This window comes from Amborella trichopoda, chromosome 4 (genome assembly GCF_054954075.1).
Source record: "Amborella trichopoda isolate Santa Cruz 75 chromosome 4, AtrichopodaSantaCruz75HAP2 v2.0, whole genome shotgun sequence".
Classification (NCBI taxonomy): Eukaryota; Viridiplantae; Streptophyta; class Magnoliopsida; order Amborellales; family Amborellaceae; genus Amborella; species Amborella trichopoda.
In genome coordinates this window covers 54,301,383-54,327,061 of record NC_142339.1, presented here as the reverse complement: position 1 = coordinate 54,327,061, position 25,679 = coordinate 54,301,383, and the positions used below count along the sequence as shown (strand labels likewise).

The window sequence follows — 25,679 nt, the reverse complement described above, 5'->3', positions numbered from 1 at the left end:
CACAATATTATTTATATATTATAAAATATAATTTATTTTTCTTTTATCTTGACCCAGACCTTACCAGACGAGGTGTTTCAGCTCACCAAAGTCCCAATCAAATTTGGGTCCAGCTAGGACCTTGTTGGGTTCGACCCGCCAATCCATTGACATCCATCCCCCAATGATTTTGTGCAGAAACCGAGCGCATGGTATCCAATAAGCGGAAAAGCAATGTTCATCAATAAAAAAGCTTCGAGACGAACAAACTCGTGCTCCTCTTAAATTGTTTCGTATCAAAAGTTGGCCACAAAAAGCCCTAACAGGGTTCAAAGTTAAGTTGGGTTTGGATTAGTAGAATCAAAAATAGCAATCACGGGCTAACATACATAAATTCTACTCAGCCAACTTCACTCGAAGTCTTGTGCTTCTCAAAAAAAAAAAAAAGGTAAAAAATAAAAAATAAAAATCATTCAAAGAGGCGATATAGTGGCCCATACCCGCACCAATGAAATGACGGTGGAAATATAAGACCGAGATTTATTGACTTTGCATTTGAAATTTTGATTCAATGGAAACGAGCAAGCAATTGCGAGAGAGAGTGGGATTATACTCAGAGCCCACCAATCCAATACGCGCTTATATTCACAATCATACATCTTTGACTTAAGAATAATCTCAACCCTCCTTACTACAAACGAGCGTCGCTCCCGCTCTCTCTATTCATAGTTGTTCTAAGCGTCAGCTGGGCCCTGGAGAGAAAAACTTCAAAACTAGACAAACCTTACCACCGCTACTCTCCCCTCTTTATCTCTCGCTCTCATATTTTTCTCATGTATCCCACCCATCCTCTCTCCTATGACTTTTTCGAAAATAACAAAAATCTGTATGACCCCAAATAAACTTTTTGTCATAATTTTTACTTCAAAACAAACTTTTCTAACAAATACCCCTAATAAAAAAATTATGGTTTTGAGATCAAAATGCCTTCTCACTCTTCTAACACCGACTATTTAACTTTTCCATTGGCACTAAAAAAGACGGTCCAACAACAGGCCCATGCGCCCCGACAATAGGGCCAAAGTGCCGTTCGACAATGTATCCACTAAGTATGGCACTTTGTGGACTCGATCCGGCATTCTTTCGAGTCATTGAACATCTTACGGGATGTGATGTCAATGTGTATGGGCAAAGGCATTTTTGCCAAAAAAAAAAAAAAAAAAAACCAATCGCATTTTGATTTGGGGGTATTAGCAAGAAAACGTTTTTAGGGGGTAAAACTTGTGATAAACAAGGTTGCTTGAGGGACGGTGTCTATAAGTCTTACAGGGCGGCTCTTTCGTATCGCTCCAAAGGACAACACGTTTCTCTCGCTAACAATCACCCCCTCTCTCTCTCTCTCTCCAGTCTCCACTATAATAAGCACACCCTCCATCTTCTACTTACGTTCAAAAAACTACCTTCCCATCTCTCTCACTCTCTCTCGTCATGGCATATCATGGGGATTCAATCTATAAGCTCCTCTTACCCTTCCTTCTGGTATTTGCTTATGCCATACCAACTCAAGGCCAGGGCACTAAAGTGGGTTTCTACTCATCATCGTGCTCACGTGTCGAGTCGATTGTTCGATCCGCTGTTGAGTCTCACTTCAAATCAGACCCATCAGTGGCTCCTGCTTTGCTGAGAATGCACTTCCATGACTGCTTTGTTCAGGGCTGCGATGCCTCTGTTCTCATCAATGGTCCTTCAGCTGAGAGAAACGCACTGCCGAATCTCTCTCTAAGAGGATTCGAAGTGATTGACGATGCCAAGGCTCACCTTGAGGCTGCATGTCCTGGTGTTGTTTCTTGTGCAGACATTCTAGCTCTTGCCGCTCGTGATTCCGTTGATTTGGTATTGTGTTTTCCAGACTTGTTATGTTTCGAAATTCTCGCTCTCTCATTTTCATGTTTCTTTCTTTACATATGTAACTCACTTTCTCTCTCTCTCTCTAGTTGATGATGTTGTGTTTGCGTGATGTGTGCAGACGAAGGGTTTGAGCTGGTCGGTGCCCCTGGGAAGGAGAGATGGGTTGGTATCCGCGGCTTCCGACGCATCAAATTTGCCAGGATTCACAGACTCAGTGGATGTGCAGAAACAAAAATTCATCGAAAAAGGCCTCAACACGCATGACTTAGTCACTCTCGTTGGTAAGCGACCCTCATCAAATTTTCACTCAAATTAAATTTGCTCAAATAAATTTCTCTTTCACAACCATGAGAGAGAGTGGATTTAAGTAGACTAGCTATGTGCGGTACAAATCCAGATAGCACCTCTAAAATATAGTACATATTGGGATGTGCGAGTTAGTTCAAGTGGAAAGCTAAAAAAGAAAGAAGTAGTAGACCAAAAAATACTTGAATAGATGTAATGAGAAAAAAATATAGAGACTTATGGCCTCACTGAAGATATGATCCATAATAGAGGAGAATAAAGTATGGTCCTTAATAAAAGAGACTGGTATTCTATGATTCATGCAAACGATCTTAATTAGTTGAAAAAAAACTTTGACAATGTTGATCGATGATTTTCTAAGGCCCTTAATGTGAGAGTATTAATAAGTAAAAATAATGGGTGTGGTTTCCATAAGGTCACAACCTTAAACAATCCAATTAAGCCGCACCTCTAAATTTTATCATAAATGTAATTTTGATTAAAAAAAAAATTGTAGGATGACTTGAGAATCTATTTTCATCTCTAATTATAAAATTTTAAACTCTAAAAATGATTCAAATCAAATAGATCTAGAAACACATGAAAGTCTTGAAAGTAGACGGTCTAGATAATGTGTTGCAAGATGCACTATTTCGCAGATACATATCAATATCGAGATGATCAATTAGAGGGTATCTTTAATTCTACATTTTAAAGTTGCAACCTTATTTAAAATTTTTCCAAAAATAAATATGGTAGTTACAACTACAAGAAAGAGGTTTTGTGAGATTAAAACAAGCTTGAGGACTTATATTTGATGGTTGGTATTTAGGTCACTAGGGGCAAGTGCACATATAACTCAGTTTAGTTATTAAAGCACACGTATATAGTTTCTTATCCAGAAAAAGCTTAAGTGGGTGCATGCTTTTGTTAGTGTGTGTTTATTCGGAGGCATGTATTCAGGCCCACGTTAAAGGTAGTAAGGAGGTGTGAATGGAACTTAGAGAGAGAGAGATGGGGGAGGTGTGAACGGAATTGTATTTTTCGTTTGGTACCCACTATCTCTCACGCGTTAACTTATAGAGAGATATAAAGAGGAAATGAGATTGTAAAGTTGATGCTCTATGGTCACTTGTCACCTAAAAGGGCCCACATTTTACACTTTCTTGTCATCGAATTATTATTATTATTTTCATTTTATTTTTTTTTTTTTAAAATGTTGAATATTATTAAATCAAAGGAAGTACTTGATAGAGTTAAAGTAAATGAGAAGAAACAATCAACGAGTCTAAAGAAGCACCTCTGTTGGCCAAGTGATTTCGCTTCTCTACAAACCTTTATTGAAGCTAAAATTGTTAGCCGAAGAAAGAACAATTTTTTGTGTTCATAAAAAGTATCGTTATGGTATAGTGGCATCCCACCACGTTAGGCTAGAGTAAAACCCTTCCAACGGTTGCATCAATAGATATGTGATCTTCACCATCAATGTAATGATAGGCTCGACATATTGGACGATGGAGATCGTCATGCCTACCCATCCAATGGCAGCCATGCCACTATAAAAACATCAAAAGTTCAAAAACTTCAATGACAACTTGATGAAATTTCAGCTTTCAACCTCGAAATTCATTAAATTTCAAATGCCTTCTAATCATAAATTACACAATTATAACCGACCATATCTGTAATCTTTCAGGGGGTCACACAATCGGCACAACAGAGTGTCAGTTTTTTCGATACCGTCTCTACAACTTCACAACCGCCGGCAACGGAGCCGACCCAACGATAAGCTCATCATTCGTCTCTCAACTGCAAACCCTGTGTCCATCCGAAGGAGACGGTACCAGAAGAGTGGCTCTAGACACCGGGAGTCAAAACACATTCGATGTGTCGTACTTCACTAACCTAAGAAACGGTCAGGGAATACTGGAATCTGATCAAAGATTGTTCACAGATGATTCCACTCGTACTTATGTAAAGAATTATGCCGGAATACTGAGAGGAGTGCTTGGACTAAGGTTTGGTGTAGAGTTTGGGCGCTCCATGGTTAAGATGAGCAACATTGGTGTCAAAACTGGAACAGAGGGAGAGATACGAAAGGTCTGCTCTTCCTTCAATTAGGGTGAGTGGGTGAATCTGGGCCGTTAGATAAGGGTTTGGAGGGCGGCTAGGGGTGACCAGTAAGATGCATCATTTGATCGCATAGGATAAAGTCGGTGTACCATGTGGTGAATTATTAAGAATTATTGGTGGGTTTTGTTGCTTCCCTTGCCAACAAAAAGGGGGCGGCCAGAGGTTGTCGTAGATCTGAGGAATCTACCATTAATTGATAATGTTGAGAAGTAATGTCGTTATTAGCTGTGAAGATCGTATGGTAAATCGACAATTAATTGTCTTCAAATAATAAAATGCGCGGTTTGTACCAAAAAAAGTAAAGCGGTTTGTATCAAAAAAAGTAAAGCACACCTTCAAAAGGTGCTGAAAAATGTGGTTTCAATACTGAAAATCTTTGTTATAACCTTAAAATATATTTTTATCTTTAATTATAAAATTTAAAGCTCTAAAACTAATGTATTTCGAACAGATCAATAAAAACCTAATATCTTGAAAATTATTGTACACTAACTTGTTTCCCATCTTTTAAGTTTGATGTTGTACACTTAACTTGTTTCCCATCTTTGTTTGCTTGATGTTGAAATGTGTATACGAAAATGAAGGGAATCATCAGTTTGGTCGATATCTTGTTTCCCTTATTTGTTTACCATATTTTAAGTTTGGTGTACTAGTTGGCTTTAAATAATGAAAGTCATCAATTTGGTCGCTATCTTGGTCTTTATGGTCGGGTTCAAGATCCCTAATAGTTGTTTGAGATTGAGATCTTTGAATTTAAAAATCAAGACCCCTTGCGCTGATTCTTTTCGCAGGATTGAGATTCCAGCGTGGGATCACCACATTGTTTGGGAGATCCCAGCAGCTATGATCTAGAGAGAGAGGGTGTTTTTGATGGGCTTGTAGGTCTAGAGAGAGAGAGAGAGAGAGAGAGAGAGAGATGGGTCTTTGAGGGACCTCCTTTTACAAAAGGGTATTTGTAGGCAATCCCATTTGTTGTAAATGTGGGTGGCACAATACCAAAACGCTTCCCTTGCCTAACAGGAAATATAAATGTATAGCTCTGAATATTGAAATTGAAAATATTTCAGTTATGAGGAAGGACTAGCCAGACATCTTTCCACTTATGATCCATGCATATGCAGATAACATTATCAAATGAGTGTAAGGTCGAATATACCTGGACTGCCAAGTGGAAAACTACTGCATAGAGGCAACTGTTCATTATAGGCGGTGGAAGGAAGCCAGATATAGGATTAGCATTCCTTCATTTTCTCCAATTTTGCTGCTTTCTATATTCAAGAAATCACTCCCACATGCCAATCATACGGACTTGTAAACAGGAGAAAAAGGCCTTCTCATGATTTCTGGTCATGTAAATCATGTCATTCACCTTCACTATCAGCATAAATTAACCTCAATCTCTCCGATGGAGATAATATAGATAGCATGTGTGAAAAAAACAGAAAAATAAAGAAGGAAAAAACAAAACTGAAACTACTCAATTAAACTGTTAGAAAAGTCATTGCAGAGAAATTCATGCCGCATTTCTTGTGCTCGATCCCAGGCTTAAACCTGGGATATGTGACTGCAGATTTGCTACATCAGTCACGCCATTCTCTTGACTGTTACTTTCCGGCAAGTCAATGCCATTTTCCAGAAACTTCTCATCATTTTCCTGTGACCCATCTTCGTCAAAGTGAGGTTTGGAAGAAGACCCCTTGTGAGAACAGCCTTCCTCTGAACGCATATTCACCGAACCATCGGAATCCAACTCTGAATCACCTGACTCCAAAGGTGGTGGCATGCCTATGGATGGAGGTTGAGATGTTCCTGGCCCAAGCTCACCTTTCCAATACAAAGCCGTCTTCTTATCATCTTCTTTCATTCTTTCACCATTCTCCTTAAAGTTGAAGCTTGCTGGGTTGAACCCACCAAAAGCGCATTCAAGCTTGTCCATGTCAAAGACTTCCTCCATAATCTTATGTGAGTTTGGATCGTCAGAATAGACAAACTTCACTTTCCTGCAAGTTTTTGGCTCGAGAAATGGCTTCACCACCTGCCATTTGTTGGATACAAGCTCAAATGGGATAAATTATCAGAAAAGAAGCATAATATACTCAGATATACCATGCAAGACCATAGTCCATTGGGGCTGTCAAAATCCAATAATGGGGTGGTGGAGAGAGCAGGACCTACCAAAACAGAGCATTACCAAAGTGCTGGGTCCCGCTTTCTCCATTACTCTCTATCCTGTCATTACAATCTGATGAAAGGATGTAATGATTGAGTGGGGGAACCACCAGAACAGGAGATGACCCCAGTGGTGGGTCCCACTCTATTTCCATATTATTAACTGTCAATAGAAGGGATGACCGCAAGTGGTTGTTTATCCAATCAACAAATGGGATCACCCAAAGTGGACTGTGGCTTTGCGAAGTCCATTCCATCACAATATACTTCCTCAATTAAAAACTAGAGAACCAGATAACGTGAAATTCATGCAAAGTAAATGAATATTTGGTCATCAGCAAAAAAAGTTTCAGACTCCTTGTGACAAGACATGATTGGTTCTGTTGTAACACATACAAGCATACAAACCTTTCATATCCACAAAGTAGCTTACATAATCACTTTTACGTTGGTTAGTAGTTACACGTGGTTCATTTGGTATTTAGGCAGGTATCCATAACATTAATACAGTTCATTCTTGATACTTAATCTTTATTCAAAGTCTCAGTCCTGAATATCAATGAGCTCCAAACATACCGTCCAGAAAGGTTCAAAAAACTTTGGTGGGTCATACAGGATTGCTAGACCCAATCTCTCAGGGTATCGGTTTTGTAATACATGTGCTGTTTCTCGCGCGACCTTCACAGATATACTTGACATGTTGAAACCTTGATAATGAATAAGCCAGACTATCTGTTCTTGATCTGGAGGCAGGTTTAAAATTGCATTCTCCATACAGTAAACCAAAAATCTGATTTGTCCCTTTGTTGAAGTTGTATTCTACAGCAATAAACCAAATAAGAAAGCAAATAAACAACAATGTTCTGCTATATGATTCATTCCAAAAACCTTTAAATAACCCACCCACCCACCCAACCTCTCTCTCTCTCTAAACCACACACACAGATTTCAAACCTGGCAACCAGGTCTCATGACAAGAACACTCCTCCCATACTTGTCCGTATAGTCGGTTCTGTAAATTTTGCCAGTCTCAGCTTCATGGGCAACCTCTTCCTAAACAATAAAGGAGAAAAGAAAGGTGAGAGAAACCTGTGCAACCTGCACAACAGATATTTCTATTAACAGGACAAGCATTACAAATTCTAATGACAATTACGTGTCAAAGAGTAAATTTTATTTCCTTTTTCTTGGAATGATCTTCTGATACCCACAGGTAATGTAAGAATGTCTACTATTATGTTACAAGTTCTCTTTAATATGACGTAAAAGGTCATTTGTTCTTTCTTTGTAAGATGGGCCTAAAAGGAATAAGATGGACCATTTATGCATAGATAACTTCTAAGTTTGAACATGCATCCAAATAAAGAGCAAAGGGGGAACACATAAACCAATCCATGGGTCAATATTGATTAGATGTCTGGATAAGTAAGAATAAAAAACCTTCTTTCAGATTAAAAAAATTAATGGAGTTGAGAGTTACAACCAGAGAATGTACAAATAAAATATGTAAGATGCAGTTGAGGAAACAAAAGACAAAAGCCATCCCACTAAGAATTTCAAGTCCTAATTCCGACCAGGAAGTAATATCCATGGTATGTTATAAATATTTCATATCAAGCACCAAGGTGTGTTAAACAGCTTCATCTAAGGGTCAAGTATGTTAAATAAGATCCTTCAAAAAATTCTATTGAGTCATAATGGTACTAGGAGAAAATTAATATCCATGGTATGTTATAAATACTTCATATCAAGCACCAAGGTGTATTAAACAGCTTCATCTAAGGGTCAAGTACGTTAAATAAGATCCTTCAAAAAACTGTATTGAGTCATAATGGGACTAGTAGAAAACAAACATACACCCCAGAAATCACAGGTGCCTGATCCTTCATCTAAAACTAACGCGGTAAGATCTGCTGAAGATGAGATACAGTGATGACATCAATGCCGCCATTCAGATAGCATCAACATAGCCTAGTAGTAATTCAACTACCTAAATTCCTGAAGAAAAAATAAGGACTCCACAAATAGCACCTAAACACTTGTTATAAGGCAACAACCCAATCCCCAATTGCTCATGCAAGATTTACACCATCTCTAATATAATTCCCTTTCCTTTGGCATCTTCCCTTGGAGGTTCCCATTTTGAACTAAAAAACTCAGCTGTGCACTCAAAATCCCAATCCACCCAAAAAGCCACCTACCAAAGCTACTCCTGCTTCGTCCATAGCCAACAACCTCAATACTGCCCCATCTTCTTCTAAAGAAATTTCCACATGCACCCTTTGGCCCTTTGCCACCCTAATCTTCTGATTCCTCCATCTGTGCTTTATCCCTCTGCCCCTTCACTCATCACCCCTTCACTACTGTCACAACTCACTTCTTGTATTGTGAATATTTTCCATTGCATATTTGAGGCGCTTTTGAGATCACTGATGAAGTTTTACCAATTTCATAATCGTCTCATGATATGTTTGAAGCTTTCAAGGATAATTGTCCAGCAAGGAAATAGGTATAAATATTTCAAGGGAAACTACTTGTACGGATAGCAAAGAGTAGTAAAATGGATTGAAATAGATAAAAAACCAGTCTTTGAAAATGACCCCTAGTACATTGCAGTTCAAATTATACAATAGTTATAACTTGTGTCTAATATGCTTAACTTGTATTAAAAGAAGAGGACACACTGGTATTAGGCACCCATAAATCCGGGAGGGGGGGGGGGGCCGCTGTACAAAAACCCAAAGTGGCACAAAAATGGTGGCCCATTACGGCCCAAAAAATGCTATACAATTATACAATACTCATATTTTCTAAAAAAAATAGAATATGACCCCCTGATGGCCCTATTCTGCTTGACAGCAATGCTGATAACTGATTTCAGCAATAAAAGGAACTTTCCGCAATAGAGGTGGAAGACAGTGGCATCCAAGTAAGGCATCAATAGGGAGTAAAATGGGATATCGTGGGTCTCAGTTCGATTGTACCCGATCTAACTGAGTTCATATATATATATATATATATATATATATATATATATGGGGAAAACCTGAGGTGAGCCAACTAACTAACAACTATAGTGTTAGCCCAACGGCCCAGATTGAATCAAGGCTGATCAGACATACACAACCTCATTTCGCAATATAATTTTAATATTGTTTCTACAAATCCAAATCACATGAAATTTTAGACGCCCATTCTTCTCATCAAGGCACACCTAATAAAAATATTAGAAAAAAATCTCAAAAATTAAATTGACCAAAATACCCCTAAAAAATTTTGGGGGTATTCTGGTCAATTTATTTTATACAAATTATTTTTTCGATATTTTTATTAGATTCTCCTATTTTGAGAACTAAACGCTAAAAATTTCAAGTGATTGGGATTTGTAGAAAAAAATTAAAATTAAAATACGAAATGCAATTGTGATCATTAGATCGACTCAGATTCAATCTTGGCTGTTGGGGTAACACTGTAGGGTTAGCTAGTGGGGATTCTCCTATTTTGAGAACTAAACGCTAAAAATTTCAAGTGATTGGGATTTGTAGAAAAAAATTAAAATTAAAATACGAAACGCAATTGTGATCATTAGATCGGCTCAGATTCAATCTAGGCTGTTGGGGTAACACTGTAGGGTTAGCTAGTGGGCTAAACTCAGCATTTCCCACACACACACACACTGTACACACACACACACACACACACACACACACACACACATATATGGGTTTGTCTAGAGTTAACAACCCCTCAAAATACACATATATGGGTTTGTCTAGAGTTAACAACCCCTCAAAATACACAAAATACACATATATGGGTTTGTCTAGAGTTAACAACCCCTCAAAATACAAAGGTTCAAGTTAGAAGGGGTTGTGATGGGTGTATTTATCAAAACAATCATTATTTTTTTATTAAAAAATTATATAAATAGGTAACTTTACCATTAAACAAGGGAAAATTTGAAATTTTTACAAAAGTACAATGGCATTTTGGAAGTTAGTGTCTTGGAACTTTATTTGTAGAGTGCCCTTGTCCTTTAGTAAAAATTTCAATTTTACCCCTTATGGAGATGACCAAATTACCTTTTGTCTTGTAGTAATATTTACAAAATTGCCCAACAAAAATAACTTTTTTAAAAAAATAGACTACAAATTAATAAATCCACCCTTCACAACTCTCTCTATCTTGAACCTTTGTAATTTGAAGGGTTGTGAAGTTTAGAATATCCCTATATATATATATATATATATATATATATATATATATATATATATATATATATATATATATATATATATATCACGCTACACCACTTGGTGATGTATACCTTTAAAGTCCTCAACATTTTTGCACATGTAGACACCCTTGAATTGTAATAAAAAAATTTTCAAGTAGGGGCATTTTTTGTCATTTAGAAGGCTAGAATGGATATTTCTATAAAAAAATAGTGGCAGTCTAATAGTAGTTAAAAAACAATTAATGCATCATGTGGGTGATGTCACATATCATGTCAGTGATGTCATTATCCACTATTGTTAATAAATGCTTTTGTTTCTATTAAAAATTTCTAATTTACCCTTGACTAATTACTTAAAATACATCTAGACAAAAAATTACTACACTATAGCATAAGGGTATCTAAGTGTCCAAAAACATTGAGGACTTTAAGGTTATATACCACCAAGTGGTGTAGCCTAACAAAACCTACCCATATCTATATATATATATATATAGAAAGAATACTACAAAACACCTATAGGCAAAAATGAACAGTGATTTCGCCTACCTTCATTACCATCCAAACTTCATCGCATGGTCACAGTTATTTGGTAGTAATTTAATTTTTTTTTTTTTTACTGATCTGAATGAACTGAAATTTGGAGCGTGTGTACATCTTAGTAAAGCGCACTTAATAAAATATGAATAAAATAATTCGTAAAATATAAATTGACCAAAATACCCCCGAAAATTTACGCAGGTATTTTGATCAATTTATATTTTGTGAATTATTTTTTTCATATTTTTATTAGGTGCGCCTCACTAAGATGTAACCACCCTCCAAATTTCAAGTTATTTGGATTTGTAGAAATAAAAATGAAAATTGAAATACTATCGGACAAATGTGACCGTACGATGAAATTTGGATGGTGATGAGGGTATGCGAAATCACTGTTCATTTTCGCCTATGGGCGTTGGGAAGAGTTTTCCATATATATATATATCGACTGTACCAGACCTGCCTAGGTTCTATTTGGATCCGGACCCGGATCCGACCCCCTAGGTATATATGTGTGTCTGTGTGGGCGTGCATGCCTGTGTGTGCATGCATGTGTGTGTGTGTGTGTGTGTGCCTGCATGTGTGTGCACATGCGTGTGTGCATGTGTATGTGTGTGTGTGTCAAGTTGACCCCGACCCAGACCTAAACATGAACCCTAACCCGACCTGATAAGGTCCTAGATGTACCAGGACTTGACCCAAATCTAGTGTTTAGTCCAAAGCCAGACTTGTGTTGTGTTTACCTGTCGAGTCTGTGAATCGACTCGACTAGATTACCACCCTTAAGCATCATTTTATTTCTGATTCCATAATTCTCAAACATTTCGAGTCCATTAATAGCAAGAGTAATGGTCCTATGAACCCCTCACACACAGCTTTATAAATTTGTTACCTTGGATCCCCACCCACACCGCGAGAATAGATGGGGATACCAGGTTACCTGGTTGAATAGTAAAAAGTAATTTTTTCTCTCTATCTCTCTGTAGCAATTTGCTCTCTAAACCTCTCCTCTCATACCCGCCTACCAATGCCATGTCTAAAGCTCCCCTTGGTTGGTCCCTCAAAGGCCTCTCTCTAGACCAACAAGCCATCAATAACACCCTCCCTCTCTAGACCATAGCTGCTAGAATCTCGATCGTACGGTCCAAGAAAGGAATTATCGAGGGATCTTGATTTTTAAATTCTGGGATTTCGATCTCCACTATTAGGGATCTTGATCCCGACTATAAAGATCAAGATATCGACCAAACTGATGACTTTTTTTATTTAAAGCCAGATAGCAAAACAAAAATATCAGTGTTTTAAAAATCGCTGCCCCAATCTGGAATCAGGTAATCCAGATCCAGTATCGGTTAAGTTGTCTCAGATCTGCTTAAAAATCAGGATTCGGCCGTTTTGACACTGATAACCGTATGATGACATCACATATCGATGTCATGACATCACAAAATGGACACATCACTTATCCTAATGTCATCAAAAAGTTTGACTTTGACTTTTTGGAACTTATGAAATCTCTTAAAAGGGGCCCGCTGCATAGGTCAGCAAAGTACAATCACACTTTGACCTGTAATAGCTTCCATTGGACTCTACCATCCCCATCACATGCTCATTAATAGCATGAAGTCACCTCCTTTTATTTACCCATTTTCTCCCACATCACTTTGATGTCGGATGTTTCTCTGACTAGTTCATTTCATTTCGTCCCATTAACCTTAGGTCCATTAACTCTCTCTCTCTTGCTCTTACATCTCTATTAAAATCTCTCTCTCCTACTTTTACATCCCCATTAAAATCTCTCTTTCTTACTTTAACGTCTCCATCAATATCTCTATCTCTCTCATGTTTATACAAGTTATAAGGTCTACAAAATGAAATAGTTTATAAAATAAAAGTTACTTTTCTTTTTAAAATAACAATATTATTTATTTATAATTCACAATAAAATAAAAGTACATATAGGTAATTTTTAATTACATGTAATTACAAAATGAAATTCCATAAAATTAATCTCATAGTTGGCTCTCTACTATGAAGTTTTAATTATGTGAATATGATCATATTTAAATTACATTAATATTATTATGTTGAATGAATATAATTATGCTAAATTTTTATTGCTATATTGAAAATTTTATTGTTATAAATACATTAAAAAATCACATAATTCAATATATTAAATTGCTATGTTATTTAATAAATTATTATTGCTATATAGATTATGCTATTTTCATATTTAATCTAGATTGTAATTTAAAATTAATATATTTACAAATTTTACAAATATTAACAAATACTTATTGCTAATTTGTTATTATTACAATAACTTATTTTATATAGCAATAAAATTTTAATATAATTTTGAGTATTAAGTGGTATATAGAAATTCTTGAATCATGTTTATTATAATATTATAGTTAACAATTATACATTGATAACCAAATCTTGTATGTTGTTTATTAATTTATTTACATTGTAAATTATGTAATATATTATTTTTTCTTATAGTTGTAAATAATATTTTTGAAGGTAGATGATATTATAAGACATTTTAGATTTGTTCTTATTTGTGTAACAAAATAGTTATAAAATATAAATCAACAATTTCAATTTCAGTATATAATATTATAGTTAGTTAGGTTGTGATAATTTTGGATGAGTAAAGCGAATTAATAAATGTTTGATATTGAAACTAATTTTACTTTATATGGGAAATTATTATTTTTATCTTATAATATGGAAATGTTTTCCAATATATTTAAATTACTTTGATGTAATATTATAATACTATGTTCTAGATAATAGTTATGCATATCTAGACAGAAAAACGTTTCACTATTCACCTATAAAAACAAAGTAATAAACGTACATAATGCACCACTCCTAATTTCTTTTAGAAACTAAAAGAACACTATTTTTAGAGATTTATAGTGATTTTTTGCAAAAAAATTGGGATAAAAATTGCCGACTCGGCTGATTCTCTGATCCGATCCACCGATCCGACACGGGTATGGGTGTGCCCGATTCGTGTCACTAGTCCGTTTTTTTAAACAATGCATTAAAGTAAGAAATATAAAGATTTTAATGGGGGCGTAAAAGTAAGAGGGAGAGAGAAATTTTAATAGAGATGTAAGAGCAAGAAAGAGAGTTAATGGACCTAAGGTTAATGGGATAAAATGAAATGAACTACTCAACAAAACATCCCATATTGAAGAGATTTGGGAGCAAATGGGTAAATAAAAGCCGGTGACTTCATGCTATTAATGAGCACGTGTTCGGGATGGTAGAGTACACATGGAAGCTATGACAAGTCAAAGTGTGACTGTACTTTGTTGACCTATGCAGTGGGCTCTTTTTTAAACGATTTCAAAATTTCCAAAAAGTCTAAAGTCAAATGGTTTGATGACGTCAGGATCGGTGATGTTGTCCGTTTTGTGATGTCATGACACCGATCTATGATGTCATCACACCGGTTCTCTATGTCAAAACGGTTAAATCCCAATTTTTAAGCAGATTCGAGATGAATTAACTGATACCCAATCCGTATCGCCCTATTCTGGATCGGGGCAGCGATTTTTAAAACAATGAAAAATATCTTTCCATATTGGGAGCAAGATCCTTAAATGGTTGGGATTGAGACCCATAACATTTGGGGATCTCAGTCTCTAATATATGCATTGTATAGATAGCAATCTCATGTATCAAAGAACAAAGGTGAGAGTCTGAGTGCTAGTGCATCACATGCTCGTGCGACGCGAGTGCAAGTTTCGAAGAAGGAACGTCCATAAGAGTAAATAACCCACCCTTCTGTATAACAACCTATTCACATAAGTTCAACGGGTGGATGCATAAAGGAAATGCACAAGGAGGCTGGATACATAAGGGAGTCCTTAGTTTGAGTTTTGATAGTTTATCAAGTCATATATCACAGATGAGAAATGCAGTGTTGGAACTGGGTTGGAGAGCCAAGCGGCTTTAGATTCGGGGTGTTCAGCTATAGCCCAACACGAGGGAAATGTCATTTATACCGATACTGAAAAGATCGTTTTATCATGGAATGGACACACCATAAGCATTCCATTGCTTATGTATCAACGTTCCAACAAAAGGACTTATATGCATCAAAAACCTCAAGTTCATTGGGATAAATATGTTAAAAAGAGACAAGTCTTGGTGATGGTGAGGCTACAGTTGGTGGGGAGCTGCCTTTGGGAAAAAAACGTATTAATAGCTCATATATGTTAATTTTATCTCAAAAAAAAAAAAACGTATTAGTAGCTCATATGCCATGGGAAGGCCACAATTTTGAAGATGCAGTACTAATTAGCGAACATCTGGTATATGGAGATATTTAGACTTAGTTTCACATCCGGAAATATGGGATTCAGACTCATGACAAGCCACGGCCCTGAAATTAACGAAATACCTCATTTAGAAGCTCATTTGCTCCGTAATTTAGACAGAAATATAATTGTGATGCTTGGATCTTGGGTGGAAACGAGTGATGTTTTAATAGGTAAATTGACGCCTCAGACAGTGAAAGAATCATCGTATGCTCTGAAAGATAGATTATTACAAGTCATATTTGGAATTCAAGTATCCGCTGCAAGTTCAACGCTTGATGGCGCACCTTGCACTTCACATAGACACCCTTAGCCCATTGCACGAGTGCAAGTACGCTCGAGGCTCGCCCCACTTTTACAAGACACGACTACAAAAACCTCTAAAATGAGCTCGTTTGTGTGGGTGAAGTGGGGATGTGCATCTGGAGTTTTATGCGAATGCTGCATACCAATGACACTAAGAGGAAGTTTTATAGGATGATTGTAAGACCAGCCATACTTTGTGGGACATAATGTTGGGCGGTCAATAAACAACATATTCATAGGATGAGGATATCTGAGATGAGGATGTTGAGATGGATGAGTGACAAGACAAGAAAGATTTGAATTCAAAATGAATACATATGAGGGAACTTAGAGGTGGCTCCAATGTGTGATAAGCTGAGGGAACGAAGACTTAGGTGGCCTGGCCATGTGCATTGTAGACATAGTACAACACCTAGAAGGGACGATTTGGTACAAGTGGAAAGCTGTAAAAGGGCAAAAAGAAGGTCCAAAAGGACATGAATGAAAGTAGTGAGAAAAGATATAGTGAATTATAGTCTGACTAAAGGTATGGGCCTTGATAGAACAAAATGGCAGAACAAGATTGTGTGGCCAACTCCAAATAGTTAAGATAAAGCTCGGATAATTATGATTGTGATGATGGATAGAACTCCCACCTATAGGGATCTCTAATCTTTCATGACCCCTGCTCCCAATCCCACAACTACACCCTAGACCAACAAGCCCAATTGGGTTATCAAGGGATCTTCTAAAAAAATGAAGCACAAGTATGAGGCCATTAAATAACACCAAACTCCATTAGACAGCAGAAGAGGAAGCTCACCAAAAAGCTCATGGAAACTTGTAGGGATACAGAATCTAAAAAAAGAACAAGGGCCTAACATCAGCTCTGTAGGACATAACCGAATTAGATTCAATCAAAATAAAGGCACTAAAAGAGCAATGGATGCAAAAGATTGTTGAAAATCTACTTATAATCACTAAGGCACCGACCATATGCTGAAAAGCTAGATATGAAACAAAGCACCAAAGATCCACCAAATCTATGGCCAGTGAACTAGGATGACCCGCAAAATCTTGCATCGCTTTAACTTCCTAAATTTTGTTTTGAAGAGATAAAATGTAGGAAAATAATCATGAGAACAATCTAAATTCTAAAGCATATCAGTTTTCTCAGAGAGAAGATGGGATAGAGCATCGGAGGATGGGAAAGAGAAATTGTTTTTTTGTTTTGTTGCGGGGGGGGGGGGGGGGGGGGGGGGAAGAGAAGGAGAGAGGACATTGATGAGTGGGAATGTGAGTTGTTTTTGGGTAAGGTTGAGAATGGGTCGGATCCGGTACAGATCCGAAAAGTATACATGGGATCCAGATCCGGATACAGACCCAATCGGATCCAAAAAAAATATTTCATACATTATTTTATATTTATAAAATAATATATAACAAAAAATACTATATAAAAATATAAAATAATATATATATATATATCTAAAATACTGTATAATATTTTAATAACTAGGTCGGATCCGGATCGGATCCACCTGTACTTGGATCCGATGATTATTATTCAAATCCAAATTTTGGATTGGATCCATAGCCGGATCCGGATAGGGTCTGAATTTCGGGTTTCGGATCCAAACCGAGTAATTCTCAGCCCTATTTGTGGGGGTTGGGGGATAGAGAGGGAGAGAGGACAACGATGAGTAGGAACGTGAGTAGCTTTTTTTTTTGGGGGGGGAGAGGGGGTGTGGAGCAAAGGGAGAGAGAGGGAGGTGTATCGGTGGGTGTGAATGAGAGAATAGAAGTCTAGAGAGAGAATGGACGGCAGGAAGGCCCCTTTTACCATTTAACCAGGTAACCTAGGATCCTAAACTATTTTCAAGATACAGATGGGGATCCTATGGGTACTGATTGTGGTCCTATAAAGCCTGTAAGTGGGGGGGCTCAAAGGATCATTACCTATCACAAAATTTGTAATCTTATTTTGTAACGTGTTGAGATTCTCTCTGTTTTTTTTTCTTAATTCTTATTTCAAAAGAGAGAATATTTGATGGTCCTGATTTTGACTTGTGAATCTGGCAAACAATATTACAGATTTGTAACAAACTACAAATCTGGAGAATAAAATGAAGGAATAACATATCATTAAAAAGGAAGTCATAAAAATAGTCATAGAATAAATTAACGAAGGTTCTAAAACTGTATGTTCACACCTTCTTTTGATCGGCAAGGAACCAGGACAGGTCTGACTGCTTACCATATAGAAAATGATAGATCTATGTATTTATTAGCAGGATAAACCATTTTAATCACCATATAAACCGAATCATTTGAACAATCAAAGGTATCACTTGTCATGGTAACATACCCAGCGGATATCTTCAGGCTTGTATTCCATTCTCCATTTTATTGTCTCCCTTAACATTTTAATTGCCTTTTTGACATTCCAATTCCTTGATATAAGGTGCCTTGATATTGAAGCGTCAGAACAGTAAATCAACAATTTACTGGGTAAGACTCCCAATGACCTTCTTACCTCAGCAATCTGAAAAGAAACCACTGCGATCATAAGCTCCAAAACTGATTCCAGAAACAGAAACCGTGACCTATACCTCAATACACATGCACAGATGAAAAATAGCCTTCAATTCAAACTTCAAGATCAATTACAAAATGACCTTACAGGTCAATGACAAAAATGTCTGCAGTATGTGCACGACATCCTAAATATTTGAAGAAGAAATAAGTCAATAACCAATGACTGAGCTTACAACTCGGAATCATGAGAAATATGATCAAAGGCCAGGGCCTGCAAATGAGACTTCAGATTTCAGACCAAATTTAGGGCCATATTTATTTAAATAATTACTTTAGAAAAGTGAAAATTTCCAAGACACGAACTTTCGATAAACTTCACATCAAATTTTCCGAAAACAAATCATAAAAAATAAATTTAGAAGTCTTTATACCTATGAGACATGGGATAGAGCATGCTAGCGATGAATGCTAAAGGGATCGATATTTCAATAATTCATTTCTAGTCAGAGGCCAAAACCCAATTTCAGCTGAAATTCCTCCATTTCTAAATTGCATTTTCTACCTTTTGTTGTTGCTCTTCAAATGATGAAGGATTTTCAAGACCATTTGCCTTGGGCTTCCTGAAGCTCATCCTTAAATAAGGAAGTCAATCTGGAAGATAAAAACTACTAAAGTCAGTGAACTTATGAGCATGTATCCAAAGCCATTACCCCAAATGCAATGATAATCATTACACCAGCAGAATTTACAGAACAAAGCCACAAATTCCAAATCAAAACTTATCAGAGAAATAAAATTGACAAAAATTTTCCCAGAGTCACTCATATTCCCTTTCAAATTGGATATTTAACAAATATGTGGAATGAAAGTATATCATAATTTAACACTCAAAAATGATAAAGTATTGAACTTCTCAAAGAGCGGTTGCAATTCACCTATCAATAATATGGCATCTGGCATTCATATTTCTCGACCTTTAGACTGATCATGCTGGATTGGTGGTCCACAACCAAATTTTATAAATCGTAGTGTCTCAAAAAAAATTAACAAAACTATAAAAGAAAATGCCATCCCAGTAAAAAAAAATAGCCTTCTAAAATTTTTCATCGCATGCCTTTGTGGCGAGTGAAAGTTCCCTAATAAGCTGATCGGAAACTAATGCCATAAACAAGATGTGAACAAAAGATTCCCACGAGTGAAATTTAAGCCTATGTTTCACGCCGAAACATGGGAATGCGGATTTCCACGCCCCTCTTAAAACTGACCCCCTTTTGGAAGCCACAAGCATGGAAGCCGTGGCTTCCACTTTTTGTAGAAAAGGGGCCTTTCGCAGGCCCTTCTTCCACAAGGAAGAAAAAGGAAAGCCACTCATGTGGAAGCCACAACATCCACTCATGTGGAAGCCACAACATCCACTCATGTGGAAGCCACAACATCCACTGCCCACACGCGTTGTAGCTGGAATTTTATAATCAAAGCAACTGCCAATACTAGATTCAACTTAATGTTCATCACCTCTTGGTCGTTTAGCAGCCAAAATTGTTTGCAACAGACAATTTTATGGTAAGGCCATCCAAAACAGCATTTACTTAAATCAATTGCAGACTGAAAACATTGACATCCACAATATCTTTTTTCTAAGTAACATAGCATTGAGAGAAAGTTGTACATCAAGATGTACTTGAAGCTACACGCATACTGAAGAGGTACAACCTGGATTAACCCCCCACAGTGGGGGGAGGGGAGATGGAGACAGGGGTTTGAAGAGAGCAATGGAGTTACAGAATCAAGATGAGATGTGTACAGGGGGATAAAGCAATGGAGTTACAGAATAAAGACATGCAGAATTAAAAGCCTGATATCTATACAAACGTATGTTGTATTCCTTCCTTTGCTAGTTTATCTGCTGCATCCTACCCTCTTTATAGGGCATGGTAAGAGGAACAACAGCTGGAGACACCCAAAGATAATAGTGCAAAACTTTTTCAATTATATCTGCCATTTGCCAATGGATGCGGGACACTCATGAAGCCCATGAAATGAAATAAAGTGTAAGTGGTGCAAAGAAGGAAGCCCTATATATAACTTTAGACCAGTTACCGAGGCCCTAGCCTCAACCATCGTGAAGTCTTTTATCCAATGGGACCTAAGAAGGGTAACAAAACCCTGCAAACACAAATCAGTGTCTCCGAAAATGCCCCTACCGCCCAACACAAGTCAGCTCATGACGAGCTTCCATCAAACTTATGCTCATTGTTTTAAAAAACAGACCGCCCAGCACCCAGCCTTGGGCTCGCGCCCAGCCCAGGGTGGAAATGCCCCTCGTTGACGGCATTTTTTGGTCTTTTTTAATATAAAAAGGGAAAAATCGTGGGTTTTAGATTCATTTGAAATCTAAACCCCATTAGAACCTATTTTAGAGAGAGAAAAAACCAAAAAACTAGTTTTAGGTGTTTTCCATATGATCGAGAAATTGATCTAAGTATCACTCATTGATATTAGATTTAGCTTTGGATGTTTAATAAATATTAGAGGGTTTTTTAGAAGATTTTGAGTCTTTAGAAACATTTTGGAGATCGAGCAATCAAAGTTAGTAAAAAAAATTTCTGATTGCTTGTATTATTTTGAGATGTCTTCATCGGAATCTAATCGAAGTGGTGATCCGAGTCGGAAATATGGCTACAACTCGAATCCTTTGGATAAAAATTATATAAGACGCAAGTTTTGTGAAAAAGATACAAAAGGATAAATAAACCGGTTCAAAAAATATCTTGCCGGTATCAGTAAGGATGTTGCCCTCCAAATATGGTGGATTGATATCCACAGTAATTTGAATCCAAAATATTCACTAATTTGATCAATAATGATCGTCTTATACAATAGTTTTCAATCCATCTTTAGCAAATTTCCATGAAAAAGCAAGGAACCTGAGAAAAAGTTTATGGATTATCAACATGTCTCTCACCTTAGCATATGTAGAATCACAAGTATTACTAGAGATCGTCTCTAACAAAGTTAGCAAACTCGATTGAGTCCACTCAGAATCAGGCCAAGCAACCCCTCCAAACCCGCAACACCCCCGCCCCTCTCAACTCAGGGGGCAAGTAACTATGCCAGCCCAACCGTCTCTAACAAAGTTAGAAAACTTGACTAAGTCTACTCAGAATCGTCTCTAACAAAGTTAGAAAACTCGACTGAGTCCACTCAGAATCGGGCCAAGCAACCCCTCCAAACCCACAATACCCAACCGACCCCCCCCTTCCCCCCTTCTCAACTCAGGAGGCAAGTAACTATGTCAGCCAAACCGAGTACTATAAAAACTACATAACTTCTTGACGGATATGGAAAGTTTATGAGAACTTGCAAAGTTCGACGAATTCCAAAAAAAAAAAATTCTTTTGGGTCGTTTTTCCTCTTTGTTTTTTTTGGGGGGGGGGGGGGGGGGCTTGAATCTAACCTCCCTTCCTCATTCCTTCTTCTCATCCAAGCATCTGATCAAGCCCAAATTTTGGGGGTATGCTTGTTTTACATTACGAAATAGATCAAATTTAAGAAAAAAAGAAAATTAATTTTATGGATTTGAGAGATGAAAACTTTAACCCAGGATTTGGGCCCATTCGAAAAATTGTGAAAAAACCACAACTGTAGGTCAGTTTCCTATGAAAACTACTTCCTAGGCCTATTGTTGAGTTATTCATCAAATCATAGGCTTATTTCTTACAATTCATCAAATCATAGGCTTTTTTCTTACAAAAAAACACTAAAAATATCTGATTTTTGAGATTTATATTTCGATTGACTAGTCACCCAAATTTTCAATAGCTCGGACCAACTAGATCCGAACTTGAATCTCAGATCTTGTATGGGGTTTCAATTTGGAGTATTTGTCTGAGGACACTTTGACCAAGACTACATGCATCTATTTCACACAGAGCAAAGATTGGAGGATCAGCCCTGAAATTTTGGGTAACTTTCATTTTTTTCAATTTAAAAAAATCTATAATTGATTTTATAAGTCTACATTTTTTATATTCATAAATGCTATTTTCAATATTGTATATACTTTTTTATATTTTATATTTTTTTCTATTTTTTCTATTTTCTACAAATTTTCCCCAAATTTTCTGGTTTTTCTCCTGCCTTTCCTGCAAACTGAAGACAAACTTAGCAAGTCAATCTGGGACTCTCCGAGCTGACTCACTCAGGCCACACCCTGAGTTCCATCCAGGATTCCGAGTTTGCTAGCCTAGGTCTCCAATTAAGCCACCCACCAAGACAAACTTTTTTTCCCCTAGGAGGTATGTCAAAACTAAGCTTGCAGCAGCAACTGACAGCTTGGCTCATAGAATACTAGCATACTCTTTAAGTTTTCATAGACTGAAGGCATAAGGGTACCACACAGATATCCTCATTAATTTGGATTCTATATTCTCCTAGCCATTAAAATGAGTAAACTTTCCTCTGTAATGTAGTCATCCAAAAATGAATTTGAGAAAGTTACGCTTGCCAAGAATCCCATTTCAAATCTACAGTACAGGCATTGGCAAGCAATAACATAGTTAATAAAAATTAGGAAAACACCTCAACAATTTGTATGCAATCCATATAACAAAGCAATGGGATTGTTTATCCTGACTTGGGAACCTCCCAAGGACTCAATAGTTCTTCATTCGCTACAGTATGTGAGTTCCAGATGGGTTCAGTTTGATTTCCCGAGACGATTAATAATTCAATTAATAACCTTTAAATCCAACCAATCGTGGAATTTAAAATGGACAGTAATTCTTAAGATGGGAAGACCAAGGGGAACTTCTGCAACTGAAAAGAAGACATGGAGATATTTTTTGTCACACCCCACTATGAAACGGAGACCCAAGCGATTTACCCTGAAGTTTTCCTTTGGCTTCCTTATATTAAAGAAAGATGATCGGCATTGGTACACTAGGAACTCATGAATCAGCTCAGAACTAATACATAACTAATCAGCAGAACCTTTCATGTTCCCATCTTTACAACGTTCATGAACCAGTGAATAAAGAAAGTTAGTCCTCCACGTTTATTCCAAAACACGCGGGCTATAATATGGCCTCAACTCTCAACTAGTAGTAGAGCAACTCAGTCCATGTCTAAATTGGGTATACTTTAGAGAATCCGATAATCCAAATATAATCGATTCCATATTGCATCTATTCCCACAATTTACTGAAATGATGGCATTTTTCAAGCAAAAAAGATCAAACACACAAAACTCTCTAGTCAAAATACACAAAAAAACCAATAAACAGCGAGTCATCCCAACGATCTCATGAAATACAACAAATAAAAAAAATTTGTTCTAGTCAGAATCAAACCATATACTATATATAGTTAAGCTCCAAAGTCCGTGTTTCTTCCGATTAAAGGTGTCGGGTTTTGAGCACAGAACTTAGGTTATCGAGCAAAAATCTCCACAAAACTGATATATTTTACATTTATAGTCCTATAACTATGGGGGAAGAAACCAATCAACAAATGCTCAAAACTATAAGAGAAAAAAAAAAAGGAAAAAAAGACTCAAAATACCGGAAATAATCGCCATACCAAGAAAAATATCTCAGACAAATTAGCTCTCCAACCTTTCCGATCGAACCGCTGTCCGTCCTGCTCAGTCTTCAGCCACCAAAGCATAAAAGTTTGCTAAAGGTGGGTGCCCCAAACTTCGACGGTCCAGTAGCCCGATCCACAAAAACCATGTGAGAGAAACGCAGATGGGTCTTACTCGGGCCCTTGATCTGCGAATACCTGAACAAAAGAAATGGGTCACTCCCAAACCTGCATATATTACACAATTGACAGAGAGAGGAGCTACAGAGACATTAGACAATAACGAAATAGAGAGAGAATCCATACCGAGGAGCCGAAGCGTATCTCTCACCCAAGAGTCGGGAACCAGTCATGGCTTTTCCCCCACATGGTCTAAACAGCAAGTAGCTGGCGTTGCAGGAAGGATCTTTACTTTCTCGCCATTAAACCGAGAGGAGGAGAGAAGAGAGAGAGAAGGGGAAAAAGGAAACGTCCTTCGGGACCAGTTTTGCAACCCCTTCCTGCGCTGGTGGGACACATGCCTTGACATTGACCTTCGCTTATTTAAGTCCCACTGCTACAGGTGACGGCAAGAATGGCAAGTTTCCCTTTGGAAAAGTTTTTTCTTTTATTATTTTATTGTGTTAGCGCCATTAATGGGCGGGCGGACGAAGAGTTGTAGGAGACTCACGTTTTCGTCCACGATTCGAAAGCCGCGATGATTTAAGCGTAAAGAAAGATGCGAGAGGGGAAGCGGAAAAAAAGTTGCCAAGCAAAAAGATGGTTCGCGTTTCAAATTTACGGATGAACTGAACTGAACGGAACGGAGGGTGTTACGGCATCACATCTGGAGATTTATTTCTATCACGGATGGGGATCCCAGTTTTCGCCCAGGGTAAGATTGATTCCTTTGTCACGGATTGGGATTCCTTTTTCGCTTGCGGTGGAACTGGTCGCGCGGCCCGGTGTAGTCCCCTGGCTCTAAAACATTGGGCCAGCATCGCAAAATTTGGGCAAGCGCCATACTGGGCCAGCTCGGGCCGTAGCCCCGCTCTTTTCTTTAAGGGGCCAGCATGGCCTGGACCAGACCGCGCCAAAGAGGCCCTAGCCCAAGCCTAAGCCTGGCCTTTGCCCTGTTGGGGTCGGGCCAAGCCCTACGTATCTTAGGGTCAGACCTCCCAGCCCATTGCCACCACTATACGAAATGTCATGCAAGGTTAGCCCAAGGTTCAGCCAACGTAGCCCAAGGGTAGAGCCCTAGAAGGCCACCTAACCCTTTTTTTCTTATATTTTCTTTTTTGTGTTTTTATTTTTTTCTTTTTTTCATTTGATCTATTTGGCTTAGCCTTGCCTGCAAAGTTATAGGGTTGGGCTTGGGTCATGGCCTCCTCAACCAAGGCGAAGCCGGATTGGGTTTGAGTCCCCATGGTCGAGGGTGAACCAAGTGTGTGCCAAAGCCACAACAGGGCCCAGGACGCGTAGCCCCTCCAGGCCTAAGACCATGACCTCCTCAGCTCAAGCCAGGCCACGGACAAGATCTATAGGGACTAGGGCCGGGACATAGCATTTAAGCTAAGGCGAACAACAACAGGGCCCACCAAGTGTGGCCCCTCCAGGCCTAGACCGTGACCTCCTAGGCTCAAGCCAGGCCACGCTAGGTTCGGACTAGATGACATAACATTTAAGATAAAGATTAAGGA

The 25,679-nt window shown here is 37.7% G+C and overlaps 2 protein-coding genes across 13 annotated transcripts; one reads left to right on the top strand and one right to left on the bottom strand.

Moving 5' to 3' along the window:
- Positions 1–658: 658 nt before the first annotated feature.
- On the top strand, positions 659–4,603 carry LOC18421987 (peroxidase N1). Its single transcript, XM_006826909.4, has 3 exons — positions 659–1,872; positions 2,006–2,168; positions 3,869–4,603. The coding sequence occupies exons 1-3, from the start codon at positions 1,468–1,470 to the stop codon at positions 4,291–4,293; spliced, it is 993 nt and encodes a 330-aa protein (XP_006826972.2). The 5' UTR covers positions 659–1,467; the 3' UTR covers positions 4,294–4,603.
- Positions 4,604–5,645: 1,042 nt separating this feature from the next.
- On the bottom strand, positions 5,646–24,404 carry LOC18421986 (uncharacterized). 12 transcript variants are annotated; one of them, XM_020664921.2, is made up of 7 exons: positions 24,307–24,404; positions 23,998–24,198; positions 18,849–19,068; positions 18,248–18,424; positions 7,429–7,527; positions 7,051–7,293; positions 5,646–6,340 (listed from the first exon to the last, which is right to left on the bottom strand). In XM_020664921.2, the coding sequence occupies exons 4-7, from the start codon at positions 18,302–18,304 to the stop codon at positions 5,819–5,821; spliced, it is 921 nt and encodes a 306-aa protein (XP_020520580.1). In that variant the 5' UTR covers positions 18,305–18,424; positions 18,849–19,068; positions 23,998–24,198; positions 24,307–24,404; the 3' UTR covers positions 5,646–5,818. The 12 variants fall into 12 exon arrangements, with proteins under 12 accessions (XP_020520580.1, XP_088721843.1, XP_006826971.1 ...); XM_088865717.1 differs by having other exon boundaries at positions 7,469–7,527; XM_006826908.4 differs by having other exon boundaries at positions 18,980–19,068.
- Between the last annotated feature and the right edge of the window lie 1,275 nt (positions 24,405–25,679).

What these genes read in the sequence shown, in the direction of transcription:
- LOC18421987 (XM_006826909.4), top strand. Translation starts at nt 1,468, where the DNA reads ATGGCATATCATGGGGATTCAATCTATAAGCTCCTCTTACCCTTCCTT. An exon ending in CTCGTGATTCCGTTGATTTG is followed by an intron (nt 1,873 to 2,005) that starts GTATTGTGTTTT and finishes TGATGTGTGCAG; the next exon opens with ACGAAGGGTTTGAGCTGGTC. An exon ending in TGACTTAGTCACTCTCGTTG is followed by an intron (nt 2,169 to 3,868) that starts GTAAGCGACCCT and finishes GTAATCTTTCAG; the next exon opens with GGGGTCACACAATCGGCACA.
- LOC18421986 (XM_006826908.4), bottom strand. Translation starts at nt 19,048, where the DNA reads ATGAGCTTCAGGAAGCCCAAGGCAAATGGTCTTGAAAATCCTTCATCA. An exon ending in TCATGAGACCTGGTTGCCAG is followed by an intron (nt 7,294 to 7,428) that starts GTTTGAAATCTG and finishes TTATTGCTGTAG; the next exon opens with AATACAACTTCAACAAAGGG. An exon ending in TTTTTGAACCTTTCTGGACG is followed by an intron (nt 6,341 to 7,050) that starts GTATGTTTGGAG and finishes AACAAATGGCAG; the next exon opens with GTGGTGAAGCCATTTCTCGA.